The following is a 21,944-nucleotide window of genomic DNA, read 5'->3' as shown; positions in this document are numbered from 1 at the left end:
CCGGTAATCGGCGCCCGCTAGATTAGCGAAGAGTGTCCGCCGGCGGCAATCCTGTGGAAGTCCAATAATAATAATTACAATATTAGACATCCCGAGTGATAGGCCCGGGCATCGGACCTCTAACGGACGTGACTCAACGATTGTTTCTGCAATGAACTATAATTTAATTTCATATGAGAAAATAGCAATAAGTTCGTACCGGTGTAATAATATGTATGACAAGTAATAACTTTATGTAAATAATGGTATAGTGAGTTTAAAGGAAAATTACTGACCGAACTGTTCGGGTATGGAGTATACAACGCTTTAACACTCGTTCAATGATAATCGCAGTAGAGATCGACAAAAAAGACACCAACAAAATCAGTAGATAAAAAAAAGTTAAAAATTTGAACCAAAAACTACGAAATTATGAGTATAAATTATTAAGTATCAGCTTTTCCGCGTAATCGGTCCATTTACTTAATCTGTATAGGTATTATACATATACTTTGCCAATTCGATTGACAGTAATCTAAAAACACGTTTACTAAAATACAATTTCCTGGCAATGACAAATTTTGTTTCAAAGACAGATGAAATTGCAAAATATCTCATAAAATCTAAAAATTCCTCAAAATATTCAAAAATATGCAAAACACAATTTTTAATTTGAGTTCTCTGTATCATGAAATACATTTTTACTCTGTTTTTTTTTTAAGGTATCATATAAGAAATATACAAATGCTATAAAATCCCAAGCCTGATCATAAGCATACATTTTTTTATAACTATCAGTAGGTATAATAATTATTATTTTTAATTAATTCTTCAGAACATATAGAAGTTGTAACAATAATTAATGCATCTGAATTGCTAATTATTAGTTGTGTTCTGTGGTAAAAAATGTTGTTTTTATTTAATTTACTTTTACAGATTTTTTATAACTATACTATATTATTTACATATTTTTTATTTATTATGATATCGTTTAGCTCTCTAATTCTACTCTCAATTGAGGGTTTATTGTTTTTTTTCTATTTTATAAATGTTTAATAACATTGGCGTATATCGGTTAAAATTGTTGTCATATCCCCTTTATCTTTTAGTTCCCGAAATTATTCAATCATTATTAGAAACATTTTAAAAACTAGAGTATAGAAAAATGTCTATACTTATACATATTATGTTCATATTTTTTTCTTTTCATAAATGTTATACATTTTTTTTTTTAGGAATACTGCTATGTGTACTGGCTAATAAAGCACATCAATTAAGGAACCCGCAAGGTGAATTCACTAATACTAATAATTAATTATTAATCCAACAGCGAGAATTCCAGTTGTATTGATGGGTAAAACTGCACCTTCAAATAATTCATTGTCACAATGTATACGCGTCTTATAATGTTCAATATTTATACAAAAATAAAATGATACCCAGGTTATAAAAATATTTTGTATTTCTTTTATTTATACTTTCAAGTATAGTTAAGTTCAAAAACCATAATTTTAAATATAGATTATATACTATATAGAATATATATTTATTATATTTTGTTTTAAAGAGTATCTAGTTATCTACTATCTTTAGAGATATCTATAATAGTTTGAGCAATTTCTTCAATAAACTGATTGTAGATGAACGTATTGTCGATTTTTAGAGTTTGGTATACTCGAAAAATAGTATATTTTTTCAACTAATAAAAATAATCTTAAAATATTGATGATGTTGAGAACTTTGACTAAGTAGCCAAGTAGGTATTATAGTTTCTGAACTAAATAAAAAGTCAAAATTTGATTGGGGCTTATGGGCTATGGACTACATTATATATTATTCATATAGGACATAGGTAATAACTAATAACAAATTTCACAATTTCCATGAATTAAATTTTCAATATCATTTTAATTCACTTTTAATCACTTTAATTTTTAATACTATAAAAAACCGATTAAATGACTTGACACAAAAACGTTATTTGTGTGAATTAGTACAGTAAACCACTTATTTTTTTATTTTAACTTAAGGTCGAACATCATTTTTAAAGTAAATATTTATTATACCTAAATAAAATATAAGGATTGTATTATTAGTTTATGTAGGTAGTGATATCAATTTTGTGAGTAAGATTATCTTTGAAGTCCATCAACTCGAGCACTTCACTTTTACTTTAATTAGTTTTTACTTTATTTAAGACATATTTTAAGTAATATAAGATATAATTGTTAAGAACCTAATTTAGGAACTATTTAAATATCAATTTTAATACAAATAAATAAAGTTTGATAATTGTCTCTGTATTAAATAATTTTATTAAACAAGAAAAATATATTTTTTTGTCTCAATAACTTTTTCAATTGTATATACAACTGTATATTATGCAACTGTAACATTAATTTTTTTTTGCTCACGTACATTTAACCTAACTTTAAACGGCGTCGCACAATTTGGAGCCGGAATTTCTTCGTCCGGCTCCAAATTGTGCGACGCCGTTTAAGGTTAGGTTAAATGTACGTGAGCAAAAAAAAAAAATTAATGTTACAGTTGCATAATATACAGTTGTCAATTTGTCATGCGTTTCGGGTTCTGGTTGGTCCATCAGTGAACAACGTAGGAGGATGTTCGGTGCTGAGGACCACCGACAGCCACCGAATTCGCTTGTCTTCAGGATGCCAGCCGACGTTACCCGAAGTTCCAGCTCAGACGTACACGATGTCGTGTCAACTCTGTCCGGTGTATCCACAACGGGGGAACTAATCGCAACTAACCTTAGCGACATGTATTGACGGAACGTTTGTCCTGCACAGTTCGCTACGGGCATATTGTTTTCCAGTGGACTGGATGGTAGTAAGTTTTGTCCGATCTCTTTGGGCTGCTGAAGTAACTTGGGCGATTGTTCGAACGGGACTGACGACGACTGATAGATCTCGGCGTCTCCTACCTAGTGTCGACGACATGTTGTGGCCACGTTCGGCGTCGACGAGTATCGTATTATGGCCGGCCCTGTTCTAACTCTGGTTGGAAACGTCGATGGTATATGAAATCCAGCCGATCTCAGCTCTCCGACCACTAACTTCATCTTGTCACTCTCCGTCAACAATAGCTTGATGGATTCAGACGAGGTAAACTTATTGAAAAATACGTATTAAGCTGGTACAATGATATAGCAGACACGCAGATATGGATGCTTCAAGGTACAGTAGCAAGTGGGTAATGATCGTAATATGTCAATAATCTTCGAGTGACAAAAATAATTTATACTGGTCAAACCTATCGCAACGATGTTTTGTTGATTTTGTATCGGCCAGAAAAATATTAGGTACTCTATCAGTGGCGTACCGACGGGGGGGGGGGGGTTAGGGGTTTAACCCCCCCCCCAAGTAAAATACAAATAATGATTTTTTTATGGAATATTATATTTAGGCTAGGATCATATTATGCGGTTTGTCGGTCGGTCACTTACCGGTGGTTTTAAAAGGTTCCGTATATCGGTCTAGTCTGGCCCCGATAACGCGTTAATAATTATTTTTGTCGAAAAATAATTACTGTCATTCCATGTTACATTAATTTATTACATGGGTCGTGGTTGCTTATGAGCAAAGTACTAAGTTCATACACAGATATACGTGTGCGTGTAATGTGAATGTGCATGTAATACCCACAAGATGGATTCAACGACATGAATCAGTTTTAATTTTCTTAGAACTACAAAATGCTGTTACAATTTCTCTTGAAACCATTTCTTCGTGGCAAGACAAAACTACTTGTTCTACAGCTTTACAACTATTATCCGCAATTCAGAATGTTGAATTCCAGATATCCCTCCGTACTACTGCCAAGATCTTTGGTATAACTTCTCCCTTGAGTCGTTTATTACAAACAGAAAATCTAGACTTATCAACTGCAATGATTCTCGCAACAAACATTGAAGAAATGTTAATTAAAATGCGTAATGATAGTGAAAAAGAATTTAATTATATTTTCAATGATGTTCAAAAAATATGTTCTGATTGGGATGTTGATGTTAAAATTCCACGAAAAGTTGGCAGGCAAGTACACCGTAGTAATATTGAAACAGATTCACCTGAAGTATATTTTCGTGTTTCAATATTCATTCCATTTTTAGATTTTTTTATTACCCAAATTCAAAGACGTTTGTTAGATCATAAACAAATTTTGTCAAGTTTTCACTGTCTCTTGCCATCAAAAATAAATAATTTAGAATTCAAAAAACAATTTGAGACTGACATTGTACATTTAGTACGTCGTTATGAAAAAATCGTTAACTGCAGTGAAGAACAAAGTATCGGAGAACTTAGATTATGGTGGAATTATGTAAGCCAAATGAATGACAATCTTAAAAATGCCCATTCAGCTTTACTTGTATGTGATGAAAAAATATTTCCAATTATACGAAAACTTTTAGTTATTCTTGTTACTCTACCAGTAACGACGTTTACACCAGAAAGGACTTTTTCGACTCTTCGTCGTCTCAAAACCTATCTACGAAATACAACCGGAGAATCTCGCTTAAACGGATTAGCAATGCTAAATATTCATCGGGATATTGAAATCTCAACAGACGCAGTACTAGATGAATTATCAAAATCATCGAGACGAATTAATATTAAGTTATAACTTAATAGGTTAGTGTTTTTAGTCCATAAAATATACATTTTTAAAAAATTTTAATGTGCATGTCTTTAAATATAAGAAGAATACAATTGTTTAAACATTTTTTTTTTTATATATGTATATAAAATATGGTAACCCCCCCATTAAAGAATTCTGCGTACGCCACTGTACTCTATTAAATATTGTTACAAATGAAATGGGACATTTCGCCGTGGCCGGTTAGCCGTAGCCATTTCGCCATGAGTTTAAGCCTTCTGTTGGGCTTGAAATCACCGTAGTCGGCAGTATGCGATCTGCATTATTTGTGAAACATGTCATCTCTTAATCTCTTAAATATTTTTGAACTTTTCTTGTGCAAAACAAACGGGCCCGTTAGTATCGAAGTACTGGAAAAACTTCAATAAGAATGGAATTTTATACTTTTTGGTTACGCAATTAACTAATTACGTGCAACCTTATATTAGATTTTCAATCCTAAGCTTTGAAATTTGTTGTATGCATTTTTAACCACAAAATAATTTTTTTGTGAATTTTAAATTTCCTACATTTTTAACTTAGAATGCTTATGAAAAAAAAATGTGGCTATGTATTATTAATATTTTTCAACAGCTGTTGTTACAATTTATCAGGAGCCTTGTATAACATTTTCAAGCTTTTTGATCAAACGAATACGATTTTATTGATATTTTACAGAATAAAAAACTAAAAATATTTCAAATGTTTATAAATCACTTAAAAATAGTCAAATATGCTGAAAACTTAATCATGCATGTAGAAAATGATAAAATAAACATTTAATGAAAATTTCAAGTACCTATAATTATTAGTTTTTGAATAACAACCATATAAGATCATTGTATGAGAATTTGTTAATTTACTGGTGAATATCTAATATCTAAAACTTTAAACATTCGTAAAAAATTAATTTGACTTTTCTGTGACCTGTACACTTTATTTTTGTTAAAAGTAGGAAAACTTATGGAGAATCCATGTATAGTAATTTGCAAAGCATAAATATATGTATATAAATATATATAATGTATATATTATAGTACATGTTTGTGATTTTTTTCTTGAAATAATATTAAAATAATGTCATTTCGTGACTACCTACTATAAACAAGCGATGAGTGTGTGGAAAGCGTAACAACATAGAATTCGTTTTTCGATTACTCGTAAAAAGGGTAGTGTGGAGTAGAAGGGTGAGATAATATATAGAATATTAGAATATAGATATTGTATAGATAATTGTAATTTTTCGTAAAGACAGACTACATCACTGCGAGATGTTACGCAGCCGTGCACATGCATAATGCTGTGCGTATACTTATACGCAGTTCTTGTCTATAAAAAAAAAAAGTATAGTAGTATAACCTGTATAAGCATCGATAAAAATATTGTTGTCGAGTGTTGTCGTTAGTTAACCGGTAGATAGCGTCGCGCGTCGTGGTCGTGCGCGTTTAGTGTTCATTCCATGAGTCGCCGCAACGGTTTTTTTCGTCCAGCTGCAAAATTGAAATAATATTCGTTATTCGGATTTCAGTACTACCGTGATTTCAGTTATTGAGACGTTGAGTTATCGGCGTATTTGCTTTTGTGGTTCCCGAGTTCCGACAAGCTATTTCCGAGTGTCAGTGCGAATACTGCAATTAGTGTGACACTACGACAGCCCGTAGTCTGTCTCTATACTACTCTATGAGGCCGACGACCATTTCGCGATGGAACCGGCAACCGAATCTATATCGGTGCGATCAATGCGCATTGGCGAAGTGCTCAGTGGTCCGACAATTATGGCTTCGACGGCTCTGAACAAGGAACTGCTGTTCGACGCCATAATATTGCTGTTCGACGAATGCAACAACGACTTCATGAAGAGCGATCCACTGATCACGAATTTCGTAAACAAATGTAAGCTCCGGTCGTCGGCAAATGAGAGAACGTTCTATGTACCTACCTCTTCATTTAATTGGGCTGTTGTACATTTGCACTTATCCAATGTGTTTGCGTAACTGTTGATTGACATGACTTTTCGTTTTCAGTTAAAATGGCGATACCGGAGTTGAAATCCCTCAGAGTCAACCGTTTGGATTTTGAATCCAAACAAGTGATCGGCAAAGGACATTTCGGAGACGTAGAATTAGTAATAGAGAAACATACAAAAGATATTTTTGCCATGAAAGTGTTGAAAAAGGATAATTTGCTTAATCACAGAGATGTAATAAAAATAACTATCATTAAATTTAGCAAATAATGATTCGCCTATATTATGTTAAAATGTCAAATTATTTACTATTTCAGATTGCTTTTTATGAATATGAAAGAGATATTATGGCATCATCAAGTTCTCCCTTTCTAACACAATTGCATTATGCTTTTCAAGACTTTCAAAATCTTTACCTAGTTATGGACTATCACCCAGGTGGAGATTTTGCAAATTTAATTGATAAGTTTAATGGTACATTACCTGAGGAAACAGCAAAGTAATTGTCAAATCGAATAAAGTATTTTAATGTTAATGTGTGTGCTTATTAGTCAATATTATTTATCTTATAGATTTTATATCGCAGAACTCTTATTGGCCGTTAAACATCTGCACACCATGGGGTTTGCTCATCGTGACATTAAACCTGAAAATATGATGCTAGATCGTGTTGGACATTTGAAATTAGTTGATTTTGGTTCTTCAGCAAAACTTAACCGCGATGGAAAAATATGTGCTCGTATGCCTGTTGGTACTTCAGAGTATTTAGCACCAGAAGTCCTAATAGTAATTTTTTATTTAAATAATAATATTTTAAAATTTGTTTTCAAATTGAATGATAAGTGTTAGCTACAGGTATTCTTACACAAATAACATTTCTTAAACAAAAATAATTCTTTATTAGGATAGATATGAATATTTTTGATAAAGAATTGGAAAGTCTACACTATTCTTGTTTAAAATATGTATATAATATATATTTTATACTTGAATATTTACTTACAGTTTATGCAGTCAAATTCAAAATCAATGGAAGGTTATGGACCCCAATGTGATTTGTGGTCTGTTGGTATTGTTGCATATGAGATGGCAACGGGGGATACTCCATTCAATTCTGAACAGCAAGCAGTTATTTATTCAAATATATTAAACTTTGACAATATATTGAAGTATCCTTCTTATTTGAAAGTATCTTCATGTAAGTAACTCAATGTACTGACCTAAAATAATAAACACCACCTTTATCACTTATTAACATTAAAGTTGATTTTGTTAATTGAGAATGAATATTACGATATTGATCAACAGTGTTAAATTATGTATAATATATTAATATACAGTATGTTCAAAAATAAGAGTAACACTAAGTATTATGAATGCTATTTTTTTTTTTAATTGTAACTGCCGTTTTTTAGTTTGAATTTGAATTACTTAAATTTTTCAAGCAACTGACTAATAGTTTTTTCTTATTTCAAAAATTAACCTACTATGAGTGAGCCAAAAATGTATTTAACATATTTTTAACAGTACATTAATAATTTGGTAAAAATAATGTAAATGTGCTTTACTAACAATGACAAACTTGAATTTAAAAACAACCATACAAAATCACACGGAACATTGAAGAATTGTAGATAGACTAAAAGTATGTAAGTGGATGTCGCTCTGCTGTATAGTAGGTGACAAATGGGTCACTGACTGTAATGGGTGGTGTTAAATTTTTAACATTTATAAACGAAAAATGATTCTAAGCAAAGACGGCCAGCCTATAATATTACTTAGTAATTTAGTATATTTGATGATATTGTGATCAAAGTAATTTATTTTACTATTATTTGTTAAAACTACTACAGGTTAAATTCATTTTTGCCAAATTACATTTGTTAAGTCATTGTTAACATAAAATATAATAGTATACTCTAATAGTTACTAGTTGGTACCCACAAATAATATTTTTAAATTACAACAAAACAAATCTTTGTAAACATCAATACATTCATCACTGCTCAGAATCTAAAATATGATAAATACAATATGGCTAAATCAAAGTTGCTTAAAAAATTTAAGTATTTTAACTCAAAAATAGGGGAATAAAGAAATTGTTTAATTACACATGCATTGAAAAAAAATGTTAAAAATTTAAACTTTTCGAAAATAGAATTAGATGTATTGTTAAGAAAAAATCCTAATCAAATTTAGGGTGATGCGTTTGAAATATTTTGTGTTGCCCTAATTGTTGAACACATTGTATAATGATATAACATTTGTTTCATAATCCAAATTATATACAATTTTCAGCTTATAGACAGATGATCGAGTCTTTAGTATGTCATGTAGACAAAAGATTTACTGTCGACATGATGTTAGATTTGGATATTTTTTCAAAAATAAATTTCAATAGCTTACATGACCAAGTACCCCCGTACATTCCGTCACTTTCGTCTGATAATGATGTTTCTAATTTTCCAATACATGAACGTGTTCGTCCAGCACTTAATATAAATGATTTTAAAGTAAGTTGTAGAATATTCTTAAATTTTAACTGTCCAAAATTTTAACTTTGTGTTTTGCAGAAACAAAAACAATTTTCTGGCCGAGATCTACCATTTATTGGTTTCACATATAGTATGCAAGTATCAAAACGAAATCAATCATATTTTATGACCAACAATCCTGAACTAGAAACATCAATTAAAGTAAAGCGTAAGGAATTAGAAGATGCTCAAGTTTTAATACAAGCATATGAAGAAAAAATAACACAATACGACTCATTATTTGTTGAAAATGAAAGGAAGATTAAAAAAATGGAGGAAGAAAATGTTTTATTGCATGTAGATGTGACTTCCTTGAGTAGTGAATTAGGTAGATTAACCAAAATCAGTGAAACTAGTGATACTAGTCATGAGGAAATTAATAATATTACTCAAAAAAAACAAGCAGAAATGGTTAAAGTAAGTGGTCAGTTAGTACATTTTTCATATGTTTATTATCATTAATAATATTTTTAGAATGAAATTGATAAATGGGAAATTAAAACAATTAATGAATTGTATAATATTGAAGAATTAAAAGTACAAATTGAAGATTTACAAGCCCAGAACAATGAATTACAATCACAGTATAATTTTTTTTATTTTTAGACTTATTAATTCAATATAAACACTTCCTAAATATTTAATAACCTATTTCTTAGACTTGGAAAACACCAAGATGACATTAAAATATATCAAAGCAATGAAGAACAGCTCAATAAAAAAATTATAAAACTTAAATCTAAATTAAAGCACATTGTTCGCCGATCAAAACAGTTGACTGAAGAAAATAGTATAGATAATCATGTTTCTGCATTGATATCTGAAATGAAAGTTAAAGAAGATGCTTATGAAGTTGAAAAAAACAAATTAAAAACAGATAATCAATGTCTCAAAAAAAAAATAGTTGTTATGGAAAAAGATTTAGATAGTTTAAATTTAAGAGTAAGTATGTGCTATTGTTAAGTGCCTAGTACCTATAAAAATTCCTTTTAACTACTTATTGTTTTGTTTTAATATGATTTTGTAATTTTAGATTGCCCAGTTTACAGAAAAAGAACTTGCTATGCTATCTGAACATAAAAATATGTGTAATAAGATGGCTTCTGATTTTGAATCAAAATTGAATTGTGTAACTCGTGAGAAAGATAATGAAATTGAAAAATTACACGTACAATTGGCTCAGCTGCAACAACAAAACTGTTGTCTTAACAGTGAATCTTTACTTTCTTTTGAAAAACATGAAACAGCTATCTCTGAAAAAGAAAGTGAAAAAGAGGTAAATATTTTATGTTCTATTATCTTAAATAAATATAACTAAACAGGTACTTTTAGTAATTTAATTATTTTTCAAGCAATTTGAATATTTAGAAATATTTTTTATTTATCACTATTGTTAAGTTTTAAATTAATTAATTTGTTCTAGTATGAAACAGAGTTGCGAAATCGAGAACAAGAAATTCGTGATTTAAAAATAGACTTAAGAATACTTCAAAGAAAAAACAAAACAATGGAAGATAATATGAGTAGTCTTAGAGTAAGAATAATTCAGTTCAAAGACATGTTTCATACATTTTTTTTAGTAATAATAAAACTACCAATATAATATTTTAGGAGTATCACAAAGATGCACGAAATAATTTCAAGCAAGAAATTGCTAAATTACAAGAGGAAAATAATTTGCAAATTAAAAATAAAGAAGATGAACTAAAGTTATTGCAGGATAATATTGCAAATCTCAATCAAGGATTAGAATCATTACAATTGAAATATGACAAAGAAGTAGCTGAACACCAAAGGTTAAGTAATGAATTAACTAGGATAAATAATGAATCTAAGGTTCAAATAAGTGAAAAATCTTCTCTTGAAAGACAAGTAAGTGTTGTTCAGTCAAAAAAATCAATTTTTTCCTATATAACTAAAAAATTAATTTTGCATTTCAGATTCTTGAGTACAAAACAAAATTTCATAAAAGTGAAACAAATATTAAGACATTAAAAGAACTGGTTACTGTTCAAGATGAGCAACTTGAAAGCTTTGAAGATACTATTTTAACCTTTAAAAACAAAGAAAAACAATTTTTGGAAGACATTAAAACCAAACAGGTGCATATTATGCTAATGATTTAGATTTCGCCACCATAACTATAATTATATAAAGTTTTTTCCTGCAAGTTAATACACGTATCAGCTTGTTAAAATTGTGTTTTTATGTTCCTAGAATGAAATTGAAAAAGTAAGAAATGAATTACGTGAAACAAAAAAAATGTTAAATGAAGAAAAATCATTGAGAATTTTAGCTGAAAGTAGGGGAAAAACTTATGAAAGTGTGCAAGATAGTGTTAAAGAAGAGTTGAAATTATTATCAGATCGAATCCATGAGAAAAATGTAGAGATCGACTCAATGAAAAAACAAGTATATATTTAAGCATTAATTATGTACCTATTTGTGTAACGACAAAAAATGGATTTCTAATACTTGTGTTATAGTTAGACGAAGTCAACTCTGATTTAAGAGACAAAAGTACAATGTTCTATACATTACAAATTGAATCGGAAAAGGTCATAAAGGAGTTGAATAAAATGAAGGCTGAAATATCTGAAACTATTAGTCAAAAACAGCTTTTGAAAGAAGCCAACGTTCGATTAACTGCTCAGTTGGAAGCAATGGTTGAAGATTCAAATGTGAGTTTAAATATCAAGTTCATCTATGATAATTTATTAATTACCATATTATGTATACTAATTTTATTTATCAAATGAACTTACAATTTGTATTCTCATATATTAGGTTATGCAGAATGTAATTTCAAAATATAAGAATGGTTTGATGGAACAAAAAGTTTATTACGAAGAACGTTTAATAAAAGCAGATGCTACCATTCTCCAGCAAACAAAGCTTATTGATTTTCTACAAAAAAAGTTTGATGAAGTGACTAAAAAGAAGAGAACTTTGGGTGATATGTTGTTCAGTGGTAAAAACAAAGAAAATATTGATCAAAAAGTAAAATTATTATTTCTCTCTTCATCCTCGGTTATTATTTTCTTAATGCATTACAAATTTATTTAGGAAATTGAATCTCTATTGAATTCTGAAAGAAGTAAATCTAAAGATCTAGCAAATAAACTTTATCAAACTCAAGCTGAATTGAACATGATGAAAACACAAGGTCCAACAACACCTTTAGTGCCAATTTGTCTTAATTTTGAAGCTAATTCGCCTGCATATAAAAAAATAACTTCTAACACATTATCTAATTTTCAGTCATTTCATAAGCAAGTTCAATTTTTCATAATTGCTTAAAACCACAATATGTTAATAATATTTATTATTTTATAATATAAATTTAGGTTTGAAGTAAAGATATGCAAACGTGATGGATTACAATGCTCACACTGTAAAACTGAAATTGTAAGTAGGCAACAAATTAGTCAATGTCAAGAATGTAGGGTTTCTACACATGTGACATGTTCACATGAGTTATTACCTGATTGCACTCCTATAAAAAAAGAAGAACAAACAACTACGCCCATTCTAAACGATAATGAGAAAAAGTCTGAGATTGAATCATGGGTTACTATTTGGGAGTAAGTGCTTAATTGTTTTTATATTTCCAAACTATTTATTTTAGAATTTAAAACCATTTTTTTTTTTCTATTAAATTTAATATTTATATAAATTATTTTAATACTAAGCACTTGTTTTTTGAAGAATCCAAAGTTTTACTTATTTATAAATAAGAGTTGTAAACCACATACAACACACATCTAAAGTAGGTATGGCAATTAACAACACAAACACACTAAGAGCAGTGTAAAGAGTATATTGCTCATAAACCTGATATTCAATAAAGTAAATAAATCTAAGTCACACATATCCAAGGGGGAAAATGTGGACTTGAATAATCACCGAAAGGAAATAGTGCCTAGATAATACCTAATACTATTGCAAATTTAATATGACACCCTTAACTGTCTAGTACAGTCACCTTTGACCATAGCTACCAGTTGGCACGTAACAGAAGTACATGCATTTCTAAAATTTTACAATTTACTTTCATATTTTTTCATTCTTAAGTTAATTACTAAAACGACAATCAACTTTTCAGTTTTAAATTAAACCATCAAAGTGATGTCATTAACAAGCATATGGGTAAAAAAATTAAAATTTAACAATAGATAATAATATGTGTATTGTATACTCATTTTTTCAAGAAGTAAAAATATATTTTTGAATTTTTAAGCTATTCATCTTGTATTTGATGAGTTTTATAATAATATTGTTCATTTTTTATTTTTACTTGTGCACATAAATCAAAAATCAAAATTCTATGTTTGAATAATCATGATTAGATTAACATCCAAGATTATTGCCAAAACAACATGTTGTTGTAACAAATTAATTGAAGTGATTGTGTTTATATATTGAAATTTGAAATACATATCTACTTATTAAAAATAAAAAGTTAATCATGGGTAATTAAAGAATTTGAATGTAATTACCACAGTTATGCTAGATTATTTAACCATAATATTTTTTTTATCAAGCCTGCTAAAAGAATTCTGGACATCATTGATCATTAAAGTAGTTTTAAATTTGTTTTGGAAATATATTTATTACTTCTCTGAGTAACCATTTTTTTTTATTTTTTTTTCTAGCAATACAAAACAGATTTGGGATCGAAAATATGCTAAATTTGAACAAGGGGTACTTCTTATTCTCAACGATAAATATGATACACAACCATTTTATACTCTGCCATTGATGATGTCATCAAATATTGTTAAAGTTGTTGATGTGGCAGAATCAAATGATTCAACATTTGACAAAAACTCTAATGAAGATTATGATCAGATGTTTAAAATTGAAGTGTACAACTTAAACACTGGTTGGATGACCCTTTTTTTGTACATAATCGTGTCTAGCTTGTCTGAAAAACGGAATTGGTTGAGTATCATTAAAGAGTTCTTGGATAATTGTGAATGTGCCGCACAATCACAACAAAATCATGATTACAAAGATATTATATACACCTTCCATAAGGATAAATTACTTAATGTTAACTGCATTCATCAAATATCACAAAGTGTAAGTCTATACTCTAGTGATACTCTTGTGCATTATATGTATTTATATTTATCATATTTTTATTATATGGATTCTATAGGTATTCTTATTAGGTGCTGTTGAAGGATTATTTTCAGTCCATATAAAATCTGAGAACGAACATGTTAAACACGATCTCGTCCCTATAGTTGGACCAAAATTAGTCAATGACTTTGTATTCTTGCCAAAACTTCAATTGGTTTTAATGATTGCTGGTATGTGCTTGTAAAGCATTTTTTTTTTATTCTTTTTTATTTGTTGTATGTATTTATATTATATTTATCTGTATTTTAGGAACCACTAAAGAACTGCTAAAATGTAATATGAGAACTGTTGTCCTAAATTCGGAATTAAGTCATATGTCCAAACCAGTTATTGAAGTAGTTCGTATTGTAGATGAAATACGCAATAGTCAACCATCTAAAAACAATACAACTATGTCTGAATTGAAAGAAATTAACTGTATTGCAGTTTCCCGTTGTAATGAGTTGGTAGTTATAGGATCTGAACATAGTGTTACGTAAGTAATAAAATGATTAATGTAATATAATATAATATAATGTAACCATTTATATTGTAATTTTTTTAATTTCCCAAGGGTTTTAAAATGGCTTGATACGCAGTTTGTTGTAACTAAAATATTGAAAACCAATGTCCCAACTAATTGCATTTGCTTTATGCCCAATGGAATTATATTTACAACCAACAGCTTTTACAAAATTGAAACAGAAAATTTTAGTTGTAAAAGTAAGCAATTTCAAATTGAGCCAGTGGTTCGATTATTAAACATATTGTTTTTCAGGATTTTTTACGGATTCAGTAGCTAAGTCACATGATTATCGACCAATGTTTGTGTGTGAATTGACTAGAAATAAAGAATATCTTTTATGTTACAATGTGTATGGAGTGTTTGTAGACTCCGATGGCAAGAAAACACGGGGTGGTGAAATGAAGTGGCCATACAGTCCAAAAAGTTTTGGTATGTATAATCCAGAAATTTAATACCGATCATTTAATTCACTTTTAATAATTTGTTTTTGTTTAGCTTTCAAAAAGCCATTTTTAATAATTGTATCTGAATCCGAAATTTCGGTTATAAAAATTACCCAGTCATGTTGTGTGGATGAAGACACATGGAGCATCACATCTACTAAACAGCCCAAAGATAAAGCAGTTTTGACCATAAACTGTCCTAAACTCTTAAGTAAATAATACATTAGTTTTTTAATTAATTACATCTGAATCCTAGAATATAGATTTCAATATCATTGATTACATTCTGTTTTTTTAGGAGGTAGCGATATTTGTTTGACAAACACTAATGATTTCCAAGGTACATGTAGTATCTTTCAGTTAGATCCATCTAAAATTATTAGAAACTCAAGCGCTTCAAATGATACTTTAGACACCTTAGGCACACAGGACACAAAGTAAGTGTTTTTGCAAAAAAGTAAATTTTAAGTACCTAAATAGTTTGTACATTTTTTTGTAATATTTAAAAAAAACATAAATTTAATAAAAATCCAAATTGCAGTGATGAATCAGAGTTCAGTTTTACTTCTTCCATGTTGGAAAATTTAGATGAACCAGAGGAAAATCAAAAAAAAGTTTGCTTCAACCCTAATATACAATTTAACAGTAATTAAAAATTTGTTTTTATAATTATTATTTATTATTATTATTTAGATAACTGTTTTTAAATCTAGATTTATCTTTGTATTATTTATTCTATTTACTATTTATAAGTATTTTTCACAATGATAGTGAACCATTTGTTTTTTGTTTTATTTTATTTTTTATATACAAAACTCATGTTTTAAGTTAATCACAATTTTGTATTAAACATATACTTCTTTTTATAATTTGTTTCCGGTCTTTGTTTTTTTTATGTAATTGGTAACTGCATGTCAAATCCAGATGATTTATTTAATCAAACAAAATATTAAATTTTTGAATATAACTTTCAGTGTTATGAAGAACACTAGTGATTAAATTACCTTTTTAATACTAATATAGCTTGAAGTATTACAAGATATATTATTAAAAATAAATAAACATTGTTATAGTTACAATCAAATATATTTACTATACAGATTTCAATAGCATACAACAAAATGAATACTAAATTATTTCATTTGAATTTTAGAGCATTAATGAGAATAATAATTTAGTCTTAAAAGACAAAATAAAACAATACAAAAATATTTAAATTTGTACAAAAGTAAAACTAACTACATATTTACTAAATAAATTGAACATTCAATATTGAAATAATTTATTTTTGTTATTAGTTTATATACCTAATGCAAAATCAGTACTGTATTACGGCCAGCAAAAAGTGAACCGTGATATTCGTGTACCTATCAATTTTTGTTATTGAAGTTACTCCAATTGTTTTACAGAGTAAAATAAATTATCTATCATAAGTTTTTATGGTGTTCTCAGAATTTGATTAACATTATTATATGGTAATTAAAATGCGTGTAAGTTGTAAGATGATCCTAGTCCGTCCAACAAGAGAGCGCAATTAGGTAGCAACCAAAACAACTAATAATTCGCGCATAATGGGCAACTGCATGGTGAGAGAAATTAGACTTTGAAATGTCACTTGAATGCACAGGGGAGTAGCGGTCTCTCTGTGGGACATAGTTCAATATGTGCTCAGTACTCACAAACGTAGACCTCTGAATATTGTAAAAACCGTAAGTAAATCATAATCAGGGCTCACTTTTTGTTGATCATACTATAATGAATCATTATTAATGATTAATTAACAATTAATAACTACTCCATTTTAAAATGTGTTACAAATAATAAATTATGTCTTATACGTGTGATGAGAATGTTACTAATTTATTGTTTGCAAAATCTTATAACAGTTACAGTTATAAGCATTGATTAATTTTATTCATTTTTTACATAATATAGATTGGAATAACAGTGAGTTTACAAATTGAGAATACTAGACATGACTCAGAGCCAGCCTTAAGGTAGAGCAATAGGCCTGGGACAATTTGTTAATGGCAAGGCCTTAGAATATCATTTTTTAATAGTGAGGCCCCAAATGTCAAACAAATGCACGAGGCCCGATTTTCTTAATGAATGATGTTGGAAATCTAGTCCCCAAAAGAAAACCCTAGCACAATCACACATGGGATGTTGGTGGGGACTTAATTTCTGGGGTTATTTCTTTATGCGGTACCCACTGGCCCTTGCCTAAAGCCAGCTCTGATGACAACATGACAGGTTGTAAAAGTTATGTGTATACACAAAATATATCATTAATGAACGGATTTTGAATTTTTTGATAAAATAAATTAAATTTTGCAGTTGAAAAATGTGTGAACATTTTTTATTAATTAGATAACTACTTAAGTCATTATAAGGTCTTATGATTTAAATAGTTAAATAGGTTTAAGATCAAACAAAATCAAATTATGGTCACTTATAAATAAACTTTTCAGTTATCCCATCTGTTTTTTTTAGCTTTTCTTTCTTTTAATGGACCCGTATGCACTTTTACAGATGAACTTGATCCAACTGTTTGTTCCCAAGTGTGATCTTCACTGGCTTTAAACTGTAATCATAGTAATACAATTGAATACATGAACGACAATAAAGCAGTATAAATATTTTATTACTTGGTTTTGGTATTGCATTTTAAATGCTTCTTTTAGTGCCAACAGTCTTCCTGCTCCGGGACCCCCTTTTGACGCTGGGGGTACTGTAGCTGCAGGTTTTGGACACTGATACGAACTCGATGCCTACAATATAAAATTCATTATGTTTCAATATCAGTGGCATTAACTTGTTGAAATAGAACACTACTAACCGAAAAATTATTGGAACCTGACGGATCTCTATATCCCAGTCCTGCGCCCCCGGCAGTTACTGATTTACCCTTTCCGCCTTTGAAACGACTTTTTCTGAACCAAGAGCTCTAGAATAATACATGGTTGAATAATAGTTTCAATTAAGTTCAATGATGGCTTTTTACCTGCATGGCAAGATCTATAAGTGGTTTGGGAACCTCCTGCCCCACACCTTCAAGACTTCGAACTAAGTGACCGGCAAATTCGTGATCTTTTGGTGTGACTAGAGTAAATGCTGTACCTTTTTCTCCCGCTCGACCTGAAAATAACATTTTATATACAAAATAAATCTGTTAAGCAAACAAATGATAAATATCTTACCAGTTCTTCCAATACGATGTGTATGTGTGTCAATATCTCTAGCTATGTCATAATTCACAACTGTTCTGATATGAGCTATATCTAGACCTCTAGCTACATAAATTAAGAAAAACAATAAAAATATATTAGTCATATGGACATTGTCGCATTTGAAACAGTCATAATAGTGCAAATTGTAGAAATCAAGAGAAATCTGTTCCAAGATAATTTCTTTCATTTGGGACAAATCTGGTTTCTTAATTAATTTGTATTTTAAATGTATTATTATAAAAATATATGATCTTACCAGCAACATCTGTAGCTACCATTATGTTGACTTCTTGTTTTTTGAATTTCGTTATTACTTTGTTCCTCTCGGCCTGGTCCATGTCACCATGTAACAGCAACACTTCATACTCTTTTAGAGCTAACGTACTGGCTAGTTGTTCTGCGTCCAACTATAAGTTATCCAAATATATTATATTTTTCATTTATTTATTTATTTCATATCAAAATTGAACATACTTTTTTAGTAACGAATACGAGAATAGATCCAGTTGATGTAAATTGAACTATATTATCCAACAACCATTGGCACTTGTCACTCTGTGGCATGACCAACATAACTTGTGTTACATCAGTGTTTGCTTCACCAACATCCCCTTGAACAATTCTTATAGGGTCAGTAAGAATGTCGCGTGCCAACTTTTCAATTTTCTTTTTAAATGTGGCAGAAAACAACAATGTTTGGCGATCAGGTCTCACGTGGTCACAAATGGAACGCACCTGAGGTTCTAGACATTAACAAACACGTTGCTTAAAAAATGTCACATAAATACTTGATAAAAAATCACATTAATATTTACCAAAACCCATATTGAACATTCTATCAGCTTCATCTAGTACTAAGAATGTTACTCGAGTTAAGTTGGTTGCAGACATTTTTACTAAATCGATTACTCTGCCAGGAGTACCTACTATAATTTCAGCACCTCCTTCAAGTGCTTTGGATTGTTCCCACTTTGAACCTCCGCCATAACAACACACTACTCTCAGGTTATAGATTTTTCCAAATTTTTTTGCTTCTACATAGATCTAGACAACAAAACACATTTAGAATTAATGATTTTTAACAATTTATTTTTTATTATTGATTTATACTTGTTGAGACAATTCTCTGGTAGGTGCCAATATCAAACCAACTGGCCCATCGCCTTCTTTCAGTTCTGGTTGATCCATTATGTGTACTAACATTGGCCAAATGAATGCTAAAGTTTTACCACTTCCAGTTTTGGCAATACCTATAGATGTTTATAATAAGTTAAAAATATTAATTTAAAAAAAGTTCTTATAAAATATCTTAAATTTACCAATGATATCACGCCCAGCAAGCGCAGCAGGAACTGCTTGACTTTGAATTGGTGTAGGTTGTACATAGTCAGACTTGCGAATAATTTTCATAAGGGCATCATCAAAATTAAAATGAGCAAATGATGTGACTGGATAAGGTAAATCGGCCCCATTTACTCGGAGACCAAGAGTCTTACGTAGTTGAATAACTTTATCCACAGTTAAAGATGATATTTCATTGTGTGGAGTGTAAAAGTTCTTTTCAAAGCTTTCGTATTTGATTAATGAATGATCAATGGGAGGTAAAGGGTCTATTTCCTATGGGAAAAAAAATAGAAGCATATTAGAATATATAATGAATACTAAATACATATGAATATGTTTAAATATTTTTAAAATAAGTAAATAGATTTTATTATAAATCAAAATTATCAGTGGCATTTATTTCTTTAAGTTATGAATCAAAATTAAGCGAAAATTATTAGCTCTTTAGTTAATAACAATTTAAATGTAGCAAAGGCTTTACAGCAAACGAGGATGTGAAAACTAAGTAAGGATAAACAATTTTTAATTTTTAAGTTAGAGAGTAAGAGTTAAAATTGAATAAATTAGATATTTTCAATAATTGAGCTATGATAAGAGTAAGAGCTTAGCAACAAGCAAAACACGCTTGAATAACTAATGCATTTTATTACAGTAAATGATTTATTCCTATAATTAGTAAAAATGTTAAGCTTTAACTTATATCTTACTGTACTAAAAATATATACTTTATATCACTATAAAAACCAATAGTTTTTACGCTACTTATCATTTATTTTAAAATATAGTAGTTAACAGTTCAAAAACTAATGATTGCAATATTTGTTTTGATATATTGAAAATTTAACCATAAATATATATTTATATATTAAGTAAAAAGGTTTAGGTAAAGTAGATATGATTTTAACTATGATAATTTTGGAAATTGAATCACTTATTTGGTACCAACTTTTTTCTTTGGCGGTGCTATAGGATTACCATCTTCGTCATAATCAATTTCTATGTCTGAAGTTTCATCAACAAGACCTGCTGTTGGATTTTCTTCCATATACCTAACAGCATGATTGAAAATAAGTTATTATTTAGTTATTTGAGCAATGCTAGATATTAGAATAAAGTGTAAGATATTTTCCACACCTGTAGTATGATTCTTCAATGTCCTCTTCTTCGATGTCTTGTCTAATACCTTTTTCATCTTCCTTTTTTTCTTTTTTGTTAGAAGTTTTTGCTTTTTTTACCTTAGAAAATTAATTATTTTTTTTATTATTCTGGACAGGAAATCAGACCTGAATTACCTACAAATTTTTCTATATACTCAATTCCAAAAAATTTGCGTAACATACTTCTTTTTCTAATCCTTCCATGAAAGCATCTAATGGGTCTTCAGATGAATCAGATTCGCAGTCAGATTTTTTATTAGATGGACTATCGGGCGCAGGAATGTACTCGAGTTGTGGCTGTTGCTGTTCATCTTCATCTTCAAAATACCTTAAACAACATAAGAGTTCAGAGTCAGGCAAAATGATACCAAAACTATCAGTAGGAGAGTGTGTGAACTTCGCTTACTCTTCTTCAGTTTTTGCTCGTTTCTTTGGCACACCCCAAGTGTTGGAGATTGCCGAATGGTTTATGGCGTTCAAAGTGGAGTAGCCTTGTTTACTGAGTCCACTATTTGCAGGTGGAGGTATAGCGACTGATCGGGACGACGACGATCGTCCACCGGAGTTGAACGAAAACGATATTTTATCATTCATCTTGTTGTTGTGCATGGTGTTGTCGGATGTCCAAAGGATTCACAAGATTACCATAACGGGCCGAACAAGATTAGGTAACAATTACTTATTATTGTAATTGTGGTGATTAATAAATTATTTGGCTGAGCAGAAAGAATACAACATAACAATCTATAACTAAAATAGTTAATGAATATAACACTAAGTCAACACGTTAACGCGTACCGCCGTCGACCGGGACAAATCGTGCGTACTGTTTGACAATTTTTATCACGACAATTAAACGAGCTTATCGGCCGTTATCATAACAGAGCATATCACCCCAGACTGATTTGTAAACATCACGGACTAAGATAGAATTACTGTTAGCCACGGACTAAGATGTACTTAGTCCGTGCTGTTAGTAAACGTA

The 21,944-nt window shown here is 29.8% G+C and overlaps 3 protein-coding genes across 3 annotated transcripts; 2 read left to right on the top strand and 1 right to left on the bottom strand.

Annotated features, from left to right (window-relative positions):
* The first annotated feature begins 2,975 nt into the window (after positions 1–2,975).
* LOC111036172 (52 kDa repressor of the inhibitor of the protein kinase-like) lies at positions 2,976–4,620 on the top strand. Its single transcript, XM_022318101.1, has 2 exons — positions 2,976–3,015; positions 3,686–4,620. The coding sequence occupies exons 1-2, from the start codon at positions 2,976–2,978 to the stop codon at positions 4,618–4,620; spliced, it is 975 nt and encodes a 324-aa protein (XP_022173793.1).
* Positions 4,621–6,112: 1,492 nt separating this feature from the next.
* Positions 6,113–15,920, top strand: LOC111036231 (citron Rho-interacting kinase-like). Its single transcript, XM_022318198.1, has 26 exons — positions 6,113–6,525; positions 6,657–6,832; positions 6,916–7,097; positions 7,171–7,384; positions 7,604–7,796; positions 8,897–9,111; positions 9,172–9,549; positions 9,607–9,716; positions 9,792–10,074; positions 10,166–10,408; positions 10,556–10,666; positions 10,744–11,004; positions 11,073–11,234; positions 11,350–11,544; positions 11,619–11,813; positions 11,920–12,132; positions 12,199–12,404; positions 12,480–12,716; positions 13,788–14,217; positions 14,297–14,450; positions 14,530–14,755; positions 14,834–14,982; positions 15,038–15,214; positions 15,281–15,439; positions 15,527–15,665; positions 15,770–15,920. Exons 1-26 carry the CDS (start codon positions 6,336–6,338, stop codon positions 15,879–15,881), a joined length of 5,310 nt encoding a protein of 1,769 aa, XP_022173890.1. The 5' UTR covers positions 6,113–6,335; the 3' UTR covers positions 15,882–15,920.
* A 731-nt stretch (positions 15,921–16,651) lies between these two features.
* Positions 16,652–21,568, bottom strand: LOC111036241 (ATP-dependent RNA helicase DDX42). Its single transcript, XM_022318207.1, has 14 exons — positions 21,366–21,568; positions 21,143–21,287; positions 20,937–21,037; positions 20,749–20,851; positions 19,778–20,075; positions 19,569–19,708; positions 19,274–19,502; positions 18,933–19,201; positions 18,715–18,865; positions 18,429–18,521; positions 18,233–18,366; positions 18,068–18,175; positions 17,877–17,999; positions 16,652–17,812 (listed from the first exon to the last, which is right to left on the bottom strand). The coding sequence occupies exons 1-14, from the start codon at positions 21,566–21,568 to the stop codon at positions 17,696–17,698; spliced, it is 2,214 nt and encodes a 737-aa protein (XP_022173899.1). The 3' UTR covers positions 16,652–17,695.
* Between the last annotated feature and the right edge of the window lie 376 nt (positions 21,569–21,944).

This window comes from Myzus persicae, unplaced genomic scaffold (assembly GCF_001856785.1).
Source record: "Myzus persicae strain clone G006 unplaced genomic scaffold, MPER_G0061.0, whole genome shotgun sequence".
NCBI classification, from domain to species: domain Eukaryota; kingdom Metazoa; phylum Arthropoda; class Insecta; order Hemiptera; family Aphididae; genus Myzus; species Myzus persicae.
The sequence above is the reverse complement of the archived record's forward strand: the minus strand, read 5'-3'. Positions and strand labels throughout refer to the sequence as shown.

Coding starts and splice junctions, on each gene's coding strand:
- LOC111036172 (XM_022318101.1), top strand. CDS start 2,976: ATGGCCGGCCCTGTTCTAACTCTGGTTGGAAACGTCGATG. Junction 3,016..3,685: donor TCTGGTTGGAAACGTCGATG/GTATATGAAATC, acceptor TAATTTTCTTAG/AACTACAAAATGCTGTTACA.
- LOC111036241 (XM_022318207.1), bottom strand. CDS start 21,568: ATGCACAACAACAAGATGAATGATAAAATATCGTTTTCGTTCAACTCC. Junction 20,852..20,936: donor ATTGAAGAATCATACTACAG/GTGTGGAAAATA, acceptor TCATGCTGTTAG/GTATATGGAAGAAAATCCAA. Junction 18,367..18,428: donor ACATCGTATTGGAAGAACTG/GTAAGATATTTA, acceptor TGTTATTTTCAG/GTCGAGCGGGAGAAAAAGGT.
- LOC111036231 (XM_022318198.1), top strand. CDS start 6,336: ATGGAACCGGCAACCGAATCTATATCGGTGCGATCAATGCGCATTGGC. Junction 6,526..6,656: donor CACGAATTTCGTAAACAAAT/GTAAGCTCCGGT, acceptor TTTCGTTTTCAG/TTAAAATGGCGATACCGGAG. Junction 12,717..13,787: donor TCATGGGTTACTATTTGGGA/GTAAGTGCTTAA, acceptor TTTTTTTTCTAG/CAATACAAAACAGATTTGGG.